The sequence below is a fragment of the Mytilus edulis genome, chromosome 9 (assembly GCF_963676685.1).
Source record: "Mytilus edulis chromosome 9, xbMytEdul2.2, whole genome shotgun sequence".
Lineage (NCBI taxonomy): Eukaryota > Metazoa > Mollusca > Bivalvia > Mytilida > Mytilidae > Mytilus > Mytilus edulis.
The window spans coordinates 29,205,866-29,229,719 of NC_092352.1; the positions used below are offsets into that span (position 1 = coordinate 29,205,866).

At 33.1% G+C, this 23,854-nt stretch overlaps 1 protein-coding gene across 1 annotated transcript; it reads right to left on the reverse strand.

Moving 5' to 3' along the window:
- On the reverse strand, positions 1-23,296 carry LOC139488027 (probable chitinase 10). Its single transcript, XM_071273342.1, has 15 exons — positions 23,116-23,296; positions 22,045-22,301; positions 18,456-18,580; positions 17,336-17,459; positions 16,539-16,724; positions 15,264-15,374; positions 14,320-14,491; positions 13,402-13,572; positions 9,200-9,438; positions 8,064-8,188; positions 7,390-7,489; positions 6,743-6,925; positions 4,162-4,281; positions 1,003-1,315; positions 1-221 (listed from the first exon to the last, which is right to left on the reverse strand). The coding sequence occupies exons 2-15, from the start codon at positions 22,297-22,299 to the stop codon at positions 73-75; spliced, it is 2,373 nt and encodes a 790-aa protein (XP_071129443.1). The 5' UTR covers positions 22,300-22,301; positions 23,116-23,296; the 3' UTR covers positions 1-72.
- Positions 23,297-23,854: the final 558 nt, after the last annotated feature.

Sequence of the window (23,854 nt, forward strand, 5' to 3'; positions counted from 1 at the left end):
CAATGTTTGAATAATATATTATTATAAGCAAAAATAACTCCACGATTTCAAAGTCAAATTCTTTTAACAATGTTATGCCCAGTCACATCGTTTTCCTGCTTGGTTCCATACAAGAATCCAGTTACAACGTTTTTTCACAGGTTTACCCCATAAACAGCGATAGTAGACATTCTTGTCACATGTATCTGCATAGAATCCTCCATGTTTGCATGGTGTTGGACCTAGAAAAAAGTAAAATAACAAAAATATTGAACTCCGAGGAAAATTCAAAACGGAAAGTCCCTCAATCAATGAAGGGAATGTATTAATACTAGCTTTTGATATAAATTTAATTATTGCTCAAATGATCCCGTGACAGAATTAGAAAATCATAATTATTTTCAGAAATTGGCACCGCCAAATAAATAAGATTAGAAATACAGATAATTACAACTTAATAATATACTAAACGAAATAATTTAACTTCTTTGTGCATATGCTTAATGATGGTGTCATTGACTTAGTTTTTTTTCAATTTTAGACTTTTTTTTAATTCAAGTTCGATGTTGTGTTGTGTTAAATAAAGTATGGCAAATTCTAAAGGCCACATTGAGGATCTTTTCTATCATTTATGCTAAAAATTGAAACAACACGTTTAATAATTTCGTGTGGCCGAAGCAGTTTTCTGGATTTACCGTCATCAGGAACACTCAAAGCCAAATATTTGAAATCCGAGGATATATAACAGCGGTATACTACTATTGCCTTTATGAAAAAGTACCGAAATAGTTGAAGAGCTAAATGACAAAAAATACCTAAAAACCAAAACCATCTAAGGTCAACTTTGCTTGAGGGAGTTGAAACCTTAGTTTCTTTATAATTTCAAAATTTATCAACGGACAGTTTTAGAAAGGTTTGTTGTAAATCATGTACCGAAGTACTGACTACTAAGCTGATGATACCCTCGGGGACTGGTAGTCCACCAGCAGAGGTATCGACCCAGTGCAGGAAAAAAATGCTTACCATCTAAGCCACATTTAACAGGTTGTTGAGCCATCGTTGTTGTAGTTGTTTTTGTCGTTGTTGTTCTTGTTGTTGTCGTTGGTGGTCTGGGTGTTGTTGTCGTCCTGGTAGTTATTGTAGTTGCTTTGGTAGTTGTAGGGCGAGGTATAAAAGGACCAACAGTAGGTTTTATTGGTGTTGGAGCTGTCGACACAACGGCGTTAATTTTTGACAACAATGGAAATTTGCCATCACCACAATTATCAGCAAAGTCGTCCATTCCTAAATCATCGATCATTACTCCCAGCAAGTTCTCTTGCAAAATGTACTCAACCTGAAATGAAATGACATCAAACAACAAGTTCAATTCCATGAACGTATAAAGATTTTAATTGATTCATTTTGAAAAGTTTACGATTTCCTAATCGGCCTTGTTTATGTATTATCAGATTAAACGCTTTTTTAAAGGAATATATTGGTGTATAAACTCGACCAATTCACTCACAAACAATTAAAAGTCCAAAGGACTCTTATGATAAGTTTGTCAGTGACTTGGTCCAGTTTATACACTATAATAAATTCCTTTGAAATGGCGTTTTATCCTTATAATTCTTTAAGATTAGAGGTAAGGAATATATTTTTCCACACTCGTTACCTCAATCACACGTAAATTGTATATTTATGTCATAAATAGGCCTGGCGCTTGAATATATTTGTTTGTTTACGCAAAAATATGTACTCTATGAAATTTGCTATCTGATAAAAAGTTAACTGCAAAATCTATTATCATTCAAAAGAATGTTTTTGTGTATTATTTTATTTAACGATTAACGTGCAGTGAAAACAAATTTTGTTAACGTCGGTGTTATCATCGCCGCCATCTTGATTACATTAATAACGAAAAGAAGTTCGGTCAACGTCGTCTATCGAAAAATAACCAACGTCAAAATCAACTACCGGAAGTTCTCTTGACCAATCATATCAACGTATTCCCTATTATGCAAATCATATGTGGTGTGAGTGCCAATGAGACAACTCTCCTTCCAAATAACAATTTATATAAGTAAACCAATATAGGTCAATGAACGGCCTTCAACACGGAGCCTTGGCTTACTTACTTCTAAATACCAGAGGATTTTCATGCATTATATATGTACATGCGTATTGATAAGGAAACTCGCATTGTTTGTCATTTTTACCATTCAATTTATATCATCAGCCCTGCTTGGTAAAAGATGTTATTTTATTTAATTCAAAGTTGCAGGTGGAATATAAATACGTGAGAAAATATGTAAAACTTCATTAATTAAATATTTAATAAAACAGAATATGTAGATTAAAAATGGCAGTCGTAGAAACAAATAATCAACAAGTATAAGCCATCATCCAGCTTGGATCAGCTTTATATACCATAGATACATTAGCCTATAAATATAGATTTCAGCCGATTTACGCAAGATTTCAAATATTTTGTACAACGACATCCCTTCTGGTGTTTGTTTTCGCCTCTTTTTTATTCCCCAGCATGCAGCTGTTACCAAATTATTTAGGAAATAGAAACATTTTACTTTTTATGTAAGCTAACATGTTCTCCTTGTATTGGCACAATTTAAGTATGCGATATTCTTTGCTGTACTTTGATACTTGAGGACTGTTGTTGTGGTTGTACTTTACTTTCAAATCGATCTTTGTTCATGAATATGTATACGTAGCGTCTAGGGTTCGACTATTTGTTCATTGTCATTATTACGTGCTATAATCATATATATTTTTCATAATTTCTATCTTTACACTGTTACAATCTGGAAAAATGGTTATTACGTATGTCCTACTAAAAGAAGCACTCAATAGTGACGTTTCAAATTAATTAATAGTATGGAAATAAACCATCACTGTTTTGTTTTATAATGATTTTTTTTTTGATTTTTTTTATTAGAAAATTAATTAATAGTATGGAAATATTTGTCAAAATCATCACTGTTTTGTTTTATAATGATTTTTTTTTTTTTTTTTTATTAGAAGATTATAGTTCAAATCACCCCTTTTGTCATTCTATCCTCATCTATTGTTTAAAACGACAACATATCTGACTACATAATTGAAAGATATGCATTTAAAAAAAATAATCTAAAGAGCATTTCTGATACATGTAGCTAAAAATTTCAAAGAAAAATTCTAGCAGATACATCAAATTTACAATACATAAAAAGTATTTTCGTTTGATTCGTGGAATTGTGTTGTTTCCAAAAAAATTAACCCAACTACTTTTAAACAGAAAAAAATCAAACGTTCTTTTTCTATTATTTAATTTAAATCTACTTTCAATAAAAAGTTATGTGAAATTAAATTGGCAGATGATCCGATGGAAAACCCTGAAAAATTGCTTAACCGAAATTTAGAAAAGGAAATTCCGGTCTGTTTTCAAAACAACCAATACTCAGAATCATAGGAAGGGAGACGCCAAATATATCAATTGTGTATTGATAGAAAAATAATTATACTGGATTAAAATATAGACATGTAAGAACTAGTTCATTGAAACACAATTTCTTATCCATTTTTGTCATATTTTGTGTTTTGTTTTTAATCGGATGAATTATTTGTCATTCCTCGTGTGACTTTTAAGCATTATTGTCGTTTTTAGGAATAAATTTTGTATTGCAATCTTAATAACGCTGCTTCTTTTAAATCAGTGATTTTTGACGACTCGTTAAATTAAAGTCAATAGTAGCTACTGTTAGTCTTATATATACAGCTGAAGTCATATATAAACGCTGGATGAAGAAATACGGTATCATTTCAAAATACTCTGTCTAAAGGCACTGTAAACCTAAATACCTTGTCATCAGCTACTTTTAAAGTTACATACATATTTTAAAGATAAGAACATGTGATATGATTGCCGATAAGACAACTCTCCACTAGACCTAATGCAAATGACATAGAAATTAACAATCATGTGTCACCATACGTTTTTTTACAATGAGCAAAACCCATACCATATGGTTAGCTATAAAAATGACAAATATAAAACAATTTAAACGAGAAAAATAACGGCCTGATTTATGTACAATACAAGGGAAAAAAAGAAAGTTACTTCAATTTGAAAAAAAAATCTTGTTGAAAAGGAAAGAAGTTTTCAGAATTGCAAAGGGGGAAACGTAGTTTCACAGCACTTGCCTTTCGTTGTACGCTGCTCGTATCATCATACCCAACCCACTGATTATAATAATATGCATGGGGTACGCCTTGTGTGGTATCCATAACTCGAGTCCAGTAACTACCAATATTCCTGCAAACCTAAAAACATAATGTCTTTAGCTATCAATATGATTTAATCTAAAAAGTTATCAGTAGCATATTAATCTATTGTAATAAAAATTCATAATATCTAATACAAATTGTAGATTTAGCTAACAAGGTCCTTATATTTGTTTAAAATAACATTTGTTTATAGTGGAAAGTTGTTTTAACGTTAAATAAGCTACAATTAAAAATTGCTTGCTAGTCCCTCTCTGTGATTACCTTTAGAGAACTTTGGTTCATTTCCCAATCAATCAATTATGAAGGGAGGATAATTAATACAGATTTCAATCATAGTCTTCTTTATATTGGTATGTAATCATTTTAAACGTTTCAAATTTATGAAATTGTATTCGTACATCAATGTTTTTGATACACCAATAACAAAAACTGAAATATATTGAATCGATACATTTTGTAACTATTCAAATTAATATCAGAAACCTGAACTTAATTATAAAATAATGAACCTTTTAAAGGGAGACAATACTCGCATAACTTTTTCGAATTGGCACATAATACAACGGAATGTCACTCTTGCATACAAATGGCACATCAATATATTAATTAACTGTGCAATCGCGCTCCACCTTCAATGATGATTCTAAATTATAAATATAATCAAAAGTTGTTAATCTATAGATAGTAAAGACTAATGAAATATAACCCACTGTTAAAATATTTCTTTGCATTTTTTTAAAACTTCCTCAGTAAAATGCTTGAGCCACTTGACTTTCATAGCTCATAATTAACGTTTTTACACAATATTTAAATAAAGTAGCTAAAGATTATTCGCTTCTCAAAGTGTAAGACGCAATAAAAATCGTATGCTTGCACCATCTTATTCAAAAACAGATTTAATTAAGTTTTGAACGTTTCGACATTTCTTCGTTAAAACCGGTTTTAAACAAATCACAAGTACGTGTTAAGATCCGACTAAATACCCATATCCCAATATCGTCAGGTTAATTAGCTAAACAGTTATGTGTAGAATATAGAAATGAATTTTAAACATGATCATGATGTGGAATACCACACTCAGTCTCTACGTGCAAGTGTGTTTGATTGAATATAAAAATAAATAGATGTGGTATGATTGCCAATGAGACAACTATCAACTTAAGTTCAAATGAAGAGGATGTAAGCAATTATAGGCAACTGTAAGGCATTCAACAATGAGAAAAACCTTTACCGTATTGCAATTGTCGGCTATTAAAGGCCCCGACATGAAAAATATGAAACAATTCAATAGAAAAAATTAACCGCCTAATTCATATCAAAACAATTTACGAAGAACAAATAAGGCAGGCATGAACCATCGACAACCACTAAAGTAAAGGGTCCTGACCAAGGACAGGCACACAATGAAGATAAAGAATGTTTCGGGGTTAACAAGTTTGTGGGCGCTTAAATCTTTCCTAACCTGGTTCAGTAGTGTAACAGCACAGCATAAGAACAAAATATAAAAATCAGTTGAAAACTGCTTAAATCCTCAGAATGATAAAAAAAAAAAAAAAAAAAAAAAAAAAACACGAAGTATAGATCGGAGAATACTAACAAACCCTGAAAAAAACATTTGAAAGAGGCTTAAATCATCAGATGGAACGAAATATAGCATATCTAACAAAAACACAGAGTGGACGTAGACGGGTACTTAAACATCCCCACAACAAAAAGACAAGATCTGAGACTTCTCGCAGTTACTGACGGCTAGTTCTAAGCCTATAGTAACTAATAAAAAAATCATGCACCTAAGAACAAAATATCAATCAGTACACATCCAACATTCAATGGATTAAGTGTCAAAACGTTATAAACAGTCACAGAAAAACATTACATTGTGTAATGCTATAATATATAGTTGAGGAAAGATTGTAGTACCATGAAAGTGCAGTATGGTTCTAATTTACAGATAACGAAATCAATATTTATACCAATAAAATCAATATTTAAAGTTTAGTTATAGTGTAATTATACGTGGAATACGTTTATCAAAAGGATTGATAAGTTTACCCGGATTGTGTCTTAGTTTTTGGGCTCGCTTATCAACATCACAGTAAAATGTTTTATGTGCTCTTCCGTTTCAAATAAGTTTTCTACAGTCAAGCCTCCAAACCATATCATTTGTATCTATGACGAATTTGGGAATGACTTTAAGTAATTTGTGGTTTCAAAATTCCTTAATTTATAATTTACTGGAAATATATAGATTACGCACATTGAAATCCAAAACGTCACTACAGACACGAGCATAGCGAAAGAGTTGGGATATTAGTATAAAAACATAGTAAAACGGCACCAAAGTAACACCACATGTTTTCTTTTTTAAAACAAGCTTTTAATTAGCGGCAACTGGTCAATTCTATAAAAACAAATGTGTAGTTTATATTTGTATTAAAAGGAGTACGTTTTACAATAAAGCTAACATAAACAGAATCGTTCAAGTACGAATAATTACTTCATAATAGGCCAGTTTTCCTTTCTGAAGGCTCCATTGCCCCTCCTTTCCTAGACCCAATGCAGTAGCTCCTACCATATGTGTTCCCGGTGAAGTTTCGTATGTATTGCCATATGCAGGTATTCCAACTACCAGTTTGTTTCTTGATAATCCAGCTTTAAGCCATACATTTATGGATGATTTCTGGCAAAAGAAGCAATTCATATTTATAAACAATGTCGCAATGTCTGTTACAGAAGAGAGACGAAAGATTCATAATGGATATTCAAATTTATAAGTAGAAAAATAAACTGATAACGCAATGTTAATGAAAATAAATACTGAGAAACATGAACACAACAAAAAAACGAGGGTGAATTCAGGTGCATAAGAAAGGAAGCAGATCATGCTTTTTATCGGCAAGAATAAACAACAGTGTAAATAAGGTTTGGCGGATGTAAAATGGAGTCTTGTTTGTATTAAATTCCATTATTGTTGGGTTTAATACACTTCAAGTTGTGAAATAATTATTTTATTCAGAACGATTACACGATATAAATAAAACCAAACTTGCTTTACATGTCATAAAAAATATATAAAAAGAAATTAAGTATAACAGCTATACTACTCCATGACAAAACGGCGCTTGACAATTCATTAGAACTTACCACATTCATATTATCGCCATCTAGAGCACTTCCATGAACAATAGTATTTTCATAATCTCTGTTAAAGTTGAATGCTTCTAAATTGACAAAGTTCAGATATCTGGAAAAAATATATAGACCTGTATAATCTAGATGTGATACTATAGAAATTTAAAAAAAAAAGACCTAAATGTCATCAATTTGCCGAAAATCTTTGAGTATACAACGACATGAGATTTAATCGTTCATTAAGAAAATGACCCTCTATGCTGGTATGACCATACAATATACATAAATCAAGGGTCTTACTTTATGTTAAATTTATTTAGCTAGTCGATCAAAATATGTTTCTAAATTCGCATGAAATTATGAGTAAAGGGAGATAAGTGTTGTTAATCAGTGAAACAGGTATAAAAACAATCTCCCATGCAGAGTTATCGGTCCTTTTTTCTCTCTCTCTCTCTCTCTCAGAAAGGATCGATAACTCTGCATGGGAGATTGGGATACAAATTTTGTTTACAAAAAGATTAAAAGCTCAAAACTGACAGCCGCCACCGATAGTTCAGTGTCCTTAACAGGATGTCAAACTGATGTATATGTTTCCATGTTTCCTACACCTGATATTGTACCTAGACATCGATATATACTACCTGTATATATCTTACATGTGAATTAAGCAAAACCTCAGTACTTACTGACTTAGAGAAGCAACATCGTATCGAGATGTAACATCAACTTCAAACGGTGGAACTCTTGCTGATATAATCAAGGGACGACGACGCATGGTGTTTGTATCCATATCAAATATTTTGCGTATTGACTTAAAAAAATAAAAGATATCAAATAGAATCATATAAAAGTGATTGGCAAATACATACATATAATCAGTCGCACGTTCTCTTTGTATAAAAATGCATTTTACCTCTATCAGTCATAGTCGGGATAGACTGATAAGGACAATATATACACAGAAAAATAAATATTATAATATTATAATTATGTGTAAGGTTAAATGATATTCCTTTCAAATTGATAATTTGTTGTCCTAGAAAAACCTCAGTATAAAAGGGCTTGAAAAATTAAATAAACACTTTTTTTCTCAGAATGGCTAATAATCGTTTTATTATTACGTTAAAAATATATCTTAGCTGTAAAAAAAAAATAAACATTTTTCCTTAAGGGGAGATTTTAAATTATTTACACTACATTGTGTATATCTTGATAGCTTGATAATGGCAATAAATCTACTATATGAATAAATTAGTAATTAAGGTTATAGTTCAGTATTCAATTAAAACATACATTTCATTTCTAAAGTGGCCACTGTGAGGACATGAATTATAGTCCTTTGACAAAACTTCATCAAAAACATTCTTAACGAAAGTAAAAAAAACCTTAAATGAAGATTGTTTTAAATATTATAAAAGTTGTACGAAAGGTACCAGAGAGACATTGAAACTCATAGATCGAAAATAAGACATTTTAGAAAACATTCCAAAAAACAAATATTGATACGAAAATTTGAAATGAAATGTTTATTTAACTGATATGACGTTTTTGAATGATATAACGTACTAAATCAGGTACATCTCAAAATAAATGTACATATGTGTGATCATATAAAGTGGGAGGCAAAAACCAGTTTATAAGGTTTTGTGTAAGATAAAGGACCATTTATGAAGCTATATATATATAAATTAATGTATATACTTTTTTACATGTCCCACTCCTAACATTGCCTCGTTTCTGACCCCACACACCCCTCCTTGCAAAATCCTGGATTCTCATATATATAGAATACATTAATATTGTACGTTTTTATTGTACACACCTTAATGAGGTCTGTAAATTTGACCTTGTTACCAGAAGAACCTTGGAAATCAAACATCAGATCAATGCCGTCAAAATCATACTTTCTGACAAACAGCAGTACGTTAACAATGAATTCTTCCATAGCTTCAGCAGATTGTGCCATTTGACTAAATGGGTTTATCATTTCTGAGTTTATTCCAAGAAGAATCTTCAAATCAGGCTTAGCCATTCTTAGCCAAAAAACTTCGGCATACTGACCTTAAATTAAAAAAGTTCCATTGTAAGTTATGTAAACAAATCTGGAATGTCGCTAAGACACCAATAGGTAGGTATGTAAACATAGATTATGAATTATCATGATTTTAAATTGGAAACAGATTAGTAATACATAATAATATACCATTCATAGAATAATAGAATAACTCTTTTTTGAACATGCATGAAATAATTGTATGAAATGTTTGCCACTGGACGTTAACCAACCAACAATTAATCAATCAGAACATTTTGAAATTTTACTCCCAAATCAGTGATAATAGCGTAGCCAGATTCATTACTTTTCACAATTTGTAAAGTTCTATTCTCTTTTATTCCGTACTTGGTTAGAACTTACAAATGTCTTGATCCGAGAGCCCATGATGGGTCTCGTACTCTAGACCATTAATTTTTTTATATTTATTTTTCATAACAAATAACAAAAGCTATCAAATGTTTTTTTAAATATCAAATTGATTAGTGATGGTTGGATGTTTTTGAGTCGGGATTTTGAAATACACATGCTACTTTATACCCGTTTGCATGACATATGTTTCCAGAATTCTTCTTTTATGGTCACTTGATACCAATAGTTAGAAAATCAATTAATAATTAGCGAAAATCAAAGAGCATAACAAACAAAAGGGAAAGTAGAACAGCGGAAAACAGTCATGGGTAAACTCTTCTATGGGTCGTCGCAACATTTGTTTCAGAAGAATTCAAATTATATATCATTACGGTTTTTAGTTTTTATAATTGGCAGAATATATCGAAAATTGTGATATTTGCTTGAATATCTGCTGCTGAAAATCTTGTCTTTCATTTTTTTTTCAAGAAAGTATAATATCGTATATTATCATATTTTAATGAATTTGAATATTTAAGCCCTAGGAGTTAGCAGATCTACGAATTGATAACTAATTACATTTCCCTCTTAAGCCTCGGTCACACCTTACCGGATAGCTTGAACGGACGCCTAACGGATAACTTTTTTTTCAATCCGTTCATGTCCGTTAGACGTCCGTTCTTACCCGTTAGACGTCCGCCTATATCCGTTGCATGTCTGTTTAGCGTACGTTTTATCCGTCGACGTCCGTTCTGTCCGGTGGAAATTTTTGAGCATGTTCAAAACCTTAATGAAACGTCTGTTGAACGGCCGGTAGGCGTCCGTTTTTTACGGTGCTCGTCCGTTTCGTTTCCGTTTTGTTTCCGTTACGTGTCCGTTATACATCCGTTGGAGGTCTGGAAGCTAAATTCACCAACGGACTTCTATCGGACGTTTAACGGATAAAATGGATGTTGAACGAATGAGAAACGGACTTCTACCGGACGTATAACGGATAAAACGGATGATGAACGGATCTGAAACGGATAAATGCCAATTGAAAATTTCGCGTCAGAAATGCCAAGTAGTAAGGACACGTCTTTACAATCAAGCAGCTCTTATTCAGACCAGACATTGCCCTTTGGTGGCAGTTTGAAGAACAAACCATAACCAGTTACACAGAAACATATTTGAATTTTTATGCGATTTACATGTATTATTATTGTCGCCTTTATTTTTTCCGTATATCTTGTTTATCAGTTTTATCCGTACGCTTCCGTTAGGTGTCCGTTTTATGCGGTACTTGTTCGTTGGATGTACGTTCGACATCCGTTCTGTCCGGTACGTTTCCGTTTCTCGTACGTTGCATAACCGGTGTGTGTCCGTTATGCATTCGTTACACGTCCGTTTTATTCGGTCAGTACATCAACGGACTCCCAACGGATAACAATTTTTTCAACGGACAACTTTTATTTTCATCCGTTAGGCGTTCGTTTGTGCTATCCAGTAATGTGTTACATAGGCTTTACTGACTTTCGACGTTCAGTTGCACCTCTAAAAAAATCAAAGCAAGTATCGACCAACTGACAAATTTCAAGGTCCTCCAGAACAACAGTAATGATTTCACTTATTGGTTGTGTACTGGTTTGTATTTTAGTCCTAGATACATGATTTTCTAATAGTTGTTATTGACTTGTAACTAGAACTGTAATTCTAATGCAACAAAGTTTGTAACGTTCATTTTGATTGGATAACGTCACTTTCTTACATGGCATCAATTGACAATTCTAATGCAACAACGTTTGTAACGTTCATTTTGATTGGATAACGTCACTTTCTTACATGGCATCAATTGACAATTGATGCTATGGGAAGTACGCGCAAGCGCAGACGGCATATGACAGATTTTAAATACATGTTTTAACGTTGTTTTCTGTCAGTTTCATTAGAATGGAGATAACAATATTGTATTTTAAGCTCCGACGGCATCAATTTTGGATTTGATGGTCGCAAATACCCGTTTACTGTCTCCGCTAACGCGTCGCCAGTAAACTTAATTTGCGACCATCAAATCCCCAATTGATGCCGTCGGAGCTTAAAATACAATACAGTTATCTCCTAATTGATGCTATTGGACGTACGCGCAAGCGCAGACGGCATATGACAGATTTTATATACATGTTTTAACGTTGTTTTCTGTCAGTTTCATTAGAATGGAGATAACGATATTGTATTTTAAGCTCCGACGGCATCAATTTGGGATTTGATGGTCGGAAATACCCGTTTACTGTCTCCGCTAACGCGTCGCCAATAAACTTAATTTGCGACCATCAAATTCCCAATTGATGCCGTCGGAGCTTAAAATACAATACAGTTATCTCCTAACTGTGAGTACTCTCAGACTTGTACTTTGTATCATTTGTGTTTTTGTGCTTTGTACCAATCAGATAAGTTAAGCCTTGTACGACTGATTTTTACAGTTTGTTGTTATGTTGTGTTGTTACACTACTGTCCCAAGTTCAGGAGAGAGTTGGGCGCCTGGAAAGAATTATTAACATCGCCACAAATTGTATGTACCTGTAACAACATCAGGAGCCTGTCAATAATTGCTACATATTATATTGATTTTTCGTTTATCGTTTTGAACATAATTCAATCCGTTAGTTTCCTTCTTTGAATTGTTTCATTTTTGTTATTTCGGGACCGGTTAGAGCTTCCTATGTGGTCCTGGTTTTGCTCATTGTGGAAGGCCGTACAGTGACATACAGTTGATAACGTACGTCATTTTGTCTTTGATTGTGAGTTGTCTCATTAACAATCTCACAACATTGTCTTACTTTTATATTAATTGGAGTCGTGCAAATATCTTGAAAGTCGTGGCGTTTAAGGAGGAAAACATAGGTTAGGGGAAATTAAAACCATCACTACGTTTGTGTCAACCATTTTAATAAATATATTCTAAGCTCACAGATTACATAGATTATTTCAAATCTGTTTAAGGTAAATGCATAAAATACATGGATAAAACCTGATTTTAAAAGCGCTTAACTGATTTAAAGAGTTATTTCCCTGCACCAAGATCTACCCCCTTAACTACACACATACAATTGGTACTTCAATTGTATAAACACATTACTTGTGCACACTTGTATGACAACATAAGTAACCTGTTGAGAATCTGAAAGAGACTGACTTTCAAATTGTACTCTGTCACAGAAAAATCTAAATATTCCGTTACTGGATATGACTTAGGAACAATTTTAAATTATGTATATAATGAAATAATGTATGTCCTAAATGAACTCCTATTGTGTAATTTGTCAGCTCATCGAAGTCTTAATTGATATACATTTGCCAAAAAGCACATACTGATTATTAAGTCATCTTATTTAAATGCAAAAACAATTTTACATATTGGGTTTAGAAAGTATTATGATCATTTCTTTATACAGAAGCCCTGGAGTGCCATGCAAACATAAAATAACAACTTGTGCACAGAAGATAGTATGAGCACAAGTTAGCTCGTGCGCACAAGTTGTAATTTTATTTGTGCATGACACTCCAGTGCTTTCGTATTACTTACCTCTATCTCCTAAATCATTGGTTTTTGTAGGCTTCCGTATTATTTCCGTATTACTTACCACTATCTCCTAGATCATTGGTTTCTGTAGGCATGATATCAGTTCCTACTATCTTAGCTGATTTATAGATTATATGAGTACACAGGTTTCCATCTATTTGTGCTGCTTCAAATGTATACGGACTTTTGATATATTGTCCTTGGTTGTCGAAGTAGCATACTCTGTGAAAACCTGTTAATTTAACCATAAAATAAGTTTTAGAATGTTATATAGATGACATAATGATGTACATAACTACAGTTTATCTAAGTTAAACTTTCTTCTGACAGCTAAACAAATTTCAAAAGCTATTACACTCGCCATATATAGATAAGTATTTAACTTCATAACTAATGAACAGAGTACATGTTGTACATTTTGTTCTACTACACTTTACATTTTACCGGAAAATTTCAAAGTATCAAAAAAAGAGGGACAATCCAAATTTTGAAGAAAAGAAAAAAACTGAATCTGATGACTCTTGTAAGGAAAGTGTCACGATTTCTGTATACGAAAGAACTAGAGCAACAATTTTTCGAAGGTTCTTATCTGACATACCCCCATATCCAGTTCCTGTATTTATTGCCCTCCTCATCCCAAATGACTCGAAAAACATATAAATATGGGTTTCATTATAAATATGTTCTCGTCCTGTATATGCAAGACACATTTGCTACTTGACGTTAATCAAACAAAAACGGTCATCGCCCTTTGTAGAGTCTATTCATTAATTAATGCCTATCAAATTGTAGAAAAGTATGATTTTTCCGGAAGGTCCCAACATTTTTTTTCTGTTAAATATCAAATAGCATATGCACGATATGTAACTTTGATTATGAACATGAATAATAGTCATACATTAAGACGTCAGGTTTTTTTTATTTTATGTTTTAATAAGCAGTGGTTCCAATAAATTTTTTTCTAAAATCAATGTATTACCCGTCGGAGCAGTTACTGGTTTTGGCGGTGGTGAGTCATTATTTGTGAGTTCTTTTGTTACAGCTGATATCAAAGGATAAGCGCCATCGTCGCATTCATCCCCTATAAAGTCGTCTAAATCAAGAGCCCAGAACATAGCACCTCCTAGACCTTTCTCTTTAATATATTTAGCCTGAAAATTTATATTTGTGAATTATGATTTCTTATTTGTAAAACAAAATCGTAATGTTAAATGAACCAGAATTGCCCTGTGTTGAATAAAATTGAGCTATAAAAAATGTTAATTTTGCGTATATTGAACCTACCCCCCCCCCCCCCCCCCAAAAAATGTAACATTCTCCAGTTGAACATGCAAAATTTCGTAATTACCATGGCTAAACGTAGTACATTTAGAATCATTTTAACATTGGAAACACTGTAGCTGTGATAAAGATGATTTAACTTCTGCCTGATACAATGTTTGCTTTTTACAAATTTTAGATGTCTGCAAATGCTGATCCAGTTTGCTAGCTGCCATACATTTTATTGTCTTCCACGACTTTGGGTATCCAGCATACAAATTGAGGAGTGTTGTAGACACGAAACCCGCATAACATCATATTGATGTCCAACATGATAATTGGTCAATCAACAAGAGCTAATATATCAGTATATAACTTGATAAATAGATACTAGTATTCAAAATCATAACAACTAATCAAATTTATCAACACCTTTTTGGGGTTACTATTTAGAAAATTCATACTGACAATGACAGCTTTAATCAACAATGCATTCATAATTATATACTATCCTGAGTCATATTTGCCATGTTTTATTTCTTTCCAAGAATTATATGCTCGTTTTATTTGAAATATTGTGTTACATTTTGTACAACCATGAGCCGTATTTATCATTTTCGGTGTGTAAATGTATATTACTTGTCTGACATGTTTCTTACTTACTTTTAGTGTTACACTTCGAACATTGTCGTATCCCACCCACTGATCTCCAAAATATGCATATGGAACTTGGTGCTCATCGTTCCATGCTTTTGTCCATCCGTTTGAACAAATCTAAAATATAAAATGATTTTTTTTTGTACGAGTTTAACATTCTCTTTTTTGTTTATTTATACAAGATGTTGATGGAGTTGATGACTTTTATTTTGCTGTTGGTTTTTTATTCACAATGTTATTCACTGTACGTTTGAATTCAAAAAATGTCCGAACATCAATACCAAAGTGTGCACAGAGTACGAAACTACGTAACTATTTGAACAGTAAACGATTGTGTCTCACTGTTCTTTTGATGATGCTACTGTATGAAACAACCGGCGTCGATAAATGAGTGCAGGATAAAGTGATTTATTTTTCCTTTCTAAAATAGACATTATTTGTACATTTGGTTAAAAGGGGGTAAGTGCTCATAAAACAGATAAAACTCACGCGTCCTACGTGACCTACCGAATTAGACTATTTACCGGATTTGTAATCACATAAGCAACACGACGGGTGCCACATGTGGAGCAGGATCTGCTTACCTTTCCGGAGCACCTGAGATCACCCCTAGTTTTTGGTGGGGTACGTGTTGTTTATTCTTTAGTTTTCTATGTTGTGTCATGTGTACTATTGTTTTTCTGTTTGTCTTTTTTCATTTTTAGCCATGGCGTTGTCAGTTTGTTTTAGATTTATGAGTTTGACTGTCCCTTTGGTATCTTTCGTCCCTCTTCTTTTACGAACCTCTTTCAATGGTTGCCTATTGCCTAAAGTGAAATTTTAATGTTTTTTTTTATTTTGATCGATTGATTTCTTATCCTGAGTATGGTAATCGTGCTCAAAATTATCAAGACAACAATAACTTGTATCTGATGTATCAACCAATTGAATTGGTTATTCTTTACTCAATAACACCAGTGTTTAATGTTATCATCATGAAATGCCAATACGACCCCAACTCATGCCGGCAACAATATATGTACAATGTTGTGTCAAGCCCAGTATTTGACTGTGCAATTGTGGTTTATATATATAAAAAAGATTTATAAGGAAATGTGAGATGATGGCTTAATAAACAACTAACCGTCAGAGACCAAATTTTTGCAATATTTTTCATGTCGGGGACATTTATAGCCTTTATGTCTCTTTTGCAATTATAACAGATATCCTAATTTTAATATTTAGCTCTATTTTTGAAAAAGAATTTTAAAAAATGAAATATATATATTGTAAAACAATAACCTCATAGTAGCTTAGAAAGCCATCTTCTTTTGTATATTTTCCCGGAGATCCTGCACCATCAGTTGCGGCACCAAATCCATTGTTCGCGGAATTTGCCAACTTAAATGATCTACCATAAGTTCCAATTCCAAGGATAAGTTTTTCTTTTGGTGTTCCTTGATCTACCCAATTTTGAGCAGACCAGTCCTACAATGTATAAGATGCATTTTAAAAAAAAGAATCAATCAAATTAGTGTTACCTACAAATCATGTCCTACCAACAACCTGAATCTGAATACTCGATTTATATTATGGCTTTAAATCAAATTATGTGCAGTACTGTTTTATGTTGCTATAACGGGATAAACCTGCTGTAAAAAGAAATGGATGATTTTCACTTAAATTCATTAGACATTAGAATGCAACATGTACAATCAAATAAAACCCTTTTTTAAGCTATTAACGTAATATCGCTGTTTAGTCTAATCGAAAATGTTTTATTTATTTTAAAACTGTAACATTACTTACTTCTTTAAGAGTATGTCGGAGTTTATTTACTCCTTGCGATACAAAAAGACCTTACGAGTTGTTTTAGGCTGCAATAATATAATAGAAACTAAATTACTTTACTTTTCCGTTGGTTGTTTGTTATATCAGTACGTCGCTGATTTTGACTATTCAGCCGTAATTATGTTTAGATGCTCTGTTTGTTAAAATTTGAATTCTATTGAACGGAAAACACACAACACAAAATCTCTCACTGTTACAAATGTGTTCCAAATTTGTTTTTCTTTAATATCTTATACATCAATCCTTACCGAATTGAGTGTTCGTTCGTCTCCTTTTTCATCGTTTCTAGCATACAGCGGACTGTTGTGACCGGTTTTCTTTTCCCATGAACCATGAAGGTCGTACGCCATTAAATTGATGAAATCTAGATCACTGTGATTATATAAATATTTAGATTTCCTTTTCATAAATCAATTTTGATTAATAATTAATTATGCACTACTAATATCAACTCGATCATAAACCACATGATTCCATTAGTCTGGTAAAAAACACAAAGATTTCCTAAAAAGGGAATCGAAGCTATAAATTTCGATCACAATGTAAATAAGAAGATGTGGTATAAGTGCCAATGAGACAACTTTTTATCCAAGCCACAATATATAAAAAGTTTGCAATTATAGGTCAAAATATGACCCTTAAAACGGAGCCTTGGCTCACACCGAACAGCAAGCTATACAGGGCCCCACAATGACAAGTGTAAACAATTAAAACAGGAAAATCAACGGTCTCATCTTTATAAAAATAAGAAACGCCAACCTTCACTCTTACCTGAGAGAGTCATTTAAAAAGAGTTGTTATACAGAGTGATGAAAGGTTCGTAGAATATCGCTTCCACACGAAAATCAGTCTTATAAATATGCTGAAGTCTACAGCATTACCAGAAACAATTTTAATTATTTTGTTAATACATTATCATAATTGTAATAAAATGAATTCTGTAATTGCTGCAGGGGAATTTATATTCTAAGACAAATCTTTATTTTCTCATAAATTTATGTAACACTTTTACTTGCTTCTAAAACTGAAACAGAAACAAGAAAAAGTACATTACTCAATGTTGAACTACGATATAGTTCGATGAGTTTGTTGGTATTGTTCTATAGTGAGTTTCTATATAAAAAAGAATAGCAAAAATTACGAACTTTAAGGTAAATTCAAATAGGTGATGTTCATAAAAACTGAAAAAATCAAACGCTATCAATCAACGGGACAAATGAAAAACAACTGTCATATACCTGCATGACTTGTAATGTTTGATGTTGTGTTGACCTATTGTCACCTTGATTGTCTTCCATTGAGAAATTTTGAAAAAAAAATAACAGAGGAAGGCTAGATCTATCTCATATAACAGCAGTTTCAACTTACGCCGCTATTTTTGAGATTTCGTAAGCTGATTCTACTGTTCCCTTTCCAGCGGCAACGGCTGCAGTTAATAACAATCTTTCTCTTTCAGATGCTTGGGCCTCATTTTCAAACTCCATTCTCAGTATCTATAAAACATCGGTTTGAAGTTCAATGGAGAAAAAGATATTGGACAGATTTTCGCTGTATCGTTTCATTTAATATCAATATCAATCAATCGTTAACTTAAACAAAAAATCAACAATTTTGTATATTTCAATAAAATCGAGGAAAAAAAGTCCTGAAAATTGCTGTAGAATGCCTGTTGATGAACCAAATTGAACTAATTTGCATACAAAACTTTACTTCTAACAGAAAATGGATTTGGATAAGATTGTAAAAGACGGCAACGAAAGATACCAGAGGGAGAGTCAAACTCATAGATTGAAAATAAACTGACAACGCCATGGCTAAAATTAAAAAGATAAACAGACAAATAATAGTACAGAAGACATAACATAGAAAACTAAAGACTAAGCAACACCAACCCCACCAAAACTGGGGGTGATCTCAGGTGCTCCGGAAGGGTAAGCAGATCCTGCTCCACATGTGGCACCCGTCGTGTTGCTTATGTTATTATAAATCCGGTGAATAGTCTAACTCGGTAGGTCACATTCGTAAAACAGAAAGGGTATTGTAGTTACGACATAATTAACATATCCGATATCATCTGTGAAACGGTTATTACATAATGGTCAACCAAGTCGTGATGGCGTCCGTAAAATTTATGAAGGGATGATTTAAACTTCACCATTTGGAACATTTGGTTTAATAGTTTCCTTGTGAGTAGCAATTCTCTATCAAGAAAATCATGATAGTAATACAAGACCGGGAATATCAATTGAGAGATATAAATATACTCAGTAAATAGTTTTAATATAAAAAGTGAAAATTAGCTAGAATCTGTCAAAATTGTTCCTTTTTTTGTGTGTGTAATATTAAGAGTTTAGAATTTGATCTGTTTAGAAATAAGCCTTAAATAGTTAGAACCTTTATGTATACATGGAGCTATGAATTGAAGTAAAGATCGATAGACCTTTTGAAAATGGTCCTAATGTGAATACATGTTTGTTGTATTTCAGAAATCGGTAGTTAAAATTGAAGAGAAGGTAACTGATGTATTAAATATTACCTGATATCTTTTTGCGATTTGTTTTTAACCTGATACTCAGTAAAGGTCAAATTTTAAGTCCTGCAATTGAAAGATTTCGGAGGGAGGAAATAAGTATCAGTCAGAGGGTAACGGTATACTCAGATAAGAGATAACACCAACAAAGCATTAAACTCCAATAAGACAAATATCGTAAAATGTAACAAAAAACAGTTGTAATACAGGTGTCACACTGTTTCAAAATTGACATCAGATGGCCATACGAATATGGAATGTTTAATTTCGCGCGAAGGTGTTCACGAGCTTGGTCAACAGCGAATCATCAGCAGAAGCAATTACCATCTACCAGATGGTCACATGATGGCACCGAATCACACACGAATGCAACACAAAGTTTTGATTTTTTATTACTACGTTATTACGCAGGACACATGAAGGCAACGCAATGGCTATCCGATTTCGTATAAAGAGTCACGATGGCTTAAAAACTTTCTGTATCAAATTAATTTTCGATCAAAATTATAGAAATGATATATATTTCTCCAGACACATTTTGCTCAAAGTTACAATGCAATACTAGTATGTGAAAATTATTTGTTCATCATCACAATCTTAGTGTCTATGTATTGATTTTACTGTCACCGCTATGTGGGAATAATTACTGGATCATCCTGTCTTGCTATGGAACCGAAAAATATTTTGGGGTAAAGTAGAAACCTAGGTATCATGTAATTTTTCTCCCCTCCTGGATTGCTTCTAGTGGTCCCTGTCCTTTCATTGTTACTATCAATTAGTGCTTTGTCATTGCTAAATGCCTCTAAAACATCTTTCTGGTTCTGGAATTTGGCTTATATTCTTCGTTCTTCGTAGAACCACATCGTAGACGCCTCTGCAAAGTCTTGTGCAGTTGTAGAAGGCCCTTTCATCTTCTGTCTTCAGCTCCATTAGTAAAGTGCTATAGTAGTCATAGCAGTCTCTTCTTTTGTCCGAAATCCATTGTGTGACCAATCATCACTGAACTAGTACATATTTTTGTTGAAGGCCAAGTCGAAGCACGCCTTCGGGTACGGGATTTTCTCGATGTGTTGAAGACCCATTTGTGGCCTTTGGTTGTTATTGCTCTTTGGTCGGGTTGTTGTCTCATTAACATATTCCCACTGTTTATTCTCAATTTTATAGAACTCGGTTTCCTATGCACTGGCCAATAGAGATAGAGAAACTGTCGAATACTAGAAAGGTAAATAGCAAATTATGACAACGAGAAATCTGAGGTTCTGCCTGTCATGTAAGAGTTGCTTATCATTTTCTTTGAGATGCGTCTAAAGAAGCAATACTGCTGGCTTCTAATTCTTGAATATCTCATCATTAAAGTATGCCATTCTGTAGGAACTGAGCAGTTATTTATTGTGAAAAAGTTTTTGGCAGTTACACATTCCTCTAAACTGTATAGTTCATCTGGACTGTCTGCGGAATATGTTCAGAGACAAGCCTGTTAGATACCATGACACATGTAAAACGCTTGAGGTACAAACGTTGTTCTGTCTTCGTCGACACAATGGTCCCATCTCGATGACAACGTATCATAATATGATGGCTACACAACGGCATTACACAGGCTTCGTGTAGCCTCCTAAAAACAATCGGACAGCTTCTTGTTTCCATCGTAATGTCTTCGCGAGGTAAAAAACACTGTATGGCACCGATAATTACACGAGGTTAAGACGAAGATGACACGATTTGACCAGATGTCTTCGCGATGGTCTTACAATTGGAAAAATGACATACTTGTTCATAACACAGGCAAAATTTGCTCATGTGAACTTCACATGAATCTCACATGAAATTACTGTGACAAATTTCATGTGAGTTTCACCTCAAACGAGCTTATACATGAAACTCACATGAACATTTTCCTGTGAATTCTCTTGTGAAAAAGTCACATTATTTTTACGTGATCTTTTCAAAAAACAAATTGGTACTTTTCATGATTTTACTTGAACTTTAAAAATTAGAAGGTGTTTGAATAACTTTATTTTGAAAATGTATGTGAATTTCACGTGGACAAACTTCATGTGAATTTCACGTGGACAAAATTCATGTGAATTTCACGTGGATAAAATTCATATAATTTCATGTGAAACTCACATCAACTGATTTCACGTGAGTTTCACGTATAAGCTAATTTGAGGTGAACTTCATGTGAGATTCACAGGAATTTAAATTCACGTGAAATTGATGTTAATGAAAATTGCCTATGTACGCAGGGTCTTTCAGAAATATTTTGGCATGCCAATGATTTGGAATACCGGTTTACTATTGTTGCTTTTATTTTCCACAAACTCACGAAGTTGCTGTCGATTCCTAAAAGGTTAACCGACGGACATGCGATGGCGTTAGATGCCCTCACGAATAGCTCGATGTTTTTATCAAAATAGTACATACGTTAACAAGTTTTGTAAATCTTTGTTTATCTTCAGGTGGACTTCCTCTATTTCCCGGATATTCCCAATCCAAATCTAACCCGTCAAATTGGTGTTTTCTGAGGAAATCAATGGAATTTCCAGCAAACGTGTAAATATCATTTTCATTTTCAACCACGGCTGTAAATGGACCAGATCCTTGATTCCATCCTCCAATGGCAATCAGAATTTTCAAATCTGGATTCTTTGCTTTTAATGCCATTGTCCTCTCATACATGCCTTTTGGAAAACAAAATTGCGATTCATTTCGAATGATGATGACAAGTAACAATGACTTAAAACATCTCAACCTCGTGCTGAATATTAATTTACATTGGAAAGATGTATTACACAATATGTATATGCACTATTGACGTCCGTACCCAAGAACAGAAAACTGTTAAAGGTTTTGATTTTAGCAAATAATATCAAACGAAATACATATTTACAATACAAATCAAGATAGGAAATTCAATTGAAATGTTAAAAAAAACAAAACATATGTTCTCATTTCCTTATACTAGTATGTCAATAATAAAGTTTCACTGTCGCCGTTGCGTTATTGCAATTTCAATGAGACATACCTTAGGAATGCAGTATTATGCAGTATTACGAATGTACTAAAAAGGAATGCGACTCCCTCTTTTTTATAAATAGCTTTTCGCGTGTTTCGGCAATTATACATCTTTGGATTTTAAATATTTGACTTGACCGTTCCTGATGAAGGTCTTTTCTTGTCGCATAAAATCCATAAAAGCGGAGTTTTTTTTCAATTGAGGCAACGATAATTGGTTTGGCTGTTCTTATTAGCTTCCATTTTTACTTGTAGGGGCATCATATTTTTGGTTTGCTAAACGTTTTTATATCAGACGCACCTGATGTATGTTATATAGATATAAGAAGATGTGGTGCGAGTTCCAATGAGACAACTCTCCATCCAAATAACAATTTTTAAAAGTAAACCATTATAGCTCAAGGAAAGATTCTAGAAAAGACACGTGTTGTGCGTACGGAACTTATTTCATAACATGTTTTTCTATACTGTACTTCTTACCGTTTTGACCTGCGTCATTCCATTCATATGGCTGGATATCGAGGCCGCTAACTTTTCCGAAGGCGTAGATAATATGCGTACAGAGAAATGGGTCAATATTTTCGGGGAAATACTTGAAAGGATCCGGTCGATACTGTGCCCAATTTGTGTAATAGCAAACTCTTTTGTACTCTGCTCTGGCATCACCTGTCACATTGTGATAGAAAGCAGAATTAAACGCTTAAAAACAGATGGAAACTATGTTTTCTTTCCATACTACTGTAAAAAAAGATTGGAATATTGGTTAAAAAGTTATCTTATATTATATATAATGATAGTTTATAACATCAGGTGATGAGAAAAGTTGTGTACTTTGGCATTTGCATCTGAATCTCTATCCATGCAGACACTTAAGGGTCACTAGTTATCCTTTATAGTTATGTCACCCGATCGACAATGTCGGGTGACATATTGCTTTTCCTCTGTTTCTTTTTCTGTATTATTATTATTATTATACTTCCACCTAATTTTGTCCGCCCGCTTTCTCAGAACCAAAAGTACCAATCAGAATGATGGTGCACTATAACAAGGAACCCTGACTCCCCAGAGTCTGTGCAACTTTGGAACTAAAAAATGGCTGCCATCACCATGGAAACGGAAAAATGGTGAAAAAATATAATTTTGGAGTTCCTTGAATTATTTGAGAATGCTTAAGCTTAAAATCTTTAGATTTTAATACAATGTAGGTGCCCACTATATA

Coding starts and splice junctions, on each gene's coding strand:
- LOC139488027 (XM_071273342.1), bottom strand. CDS start 22,299: ATGTATGAGAGGACAATGGCATTAAAAGCAAAGAATCCAGATTTGAAA. Junction 9,439..13,401: donor CAATGATCTAGGAGATAGTG/GTAAGTAATACG, acceptor TTTTAATTTAAG/GTCAGTATGCCGAAGTTTTT. Junction 7,490..8,063: donor GATGTTGCTTCTCTAAGTCA/GTAAGTACTGAG, acceptor TATTTTTTCCAG/ATATCTGAACTTTGTCAATT.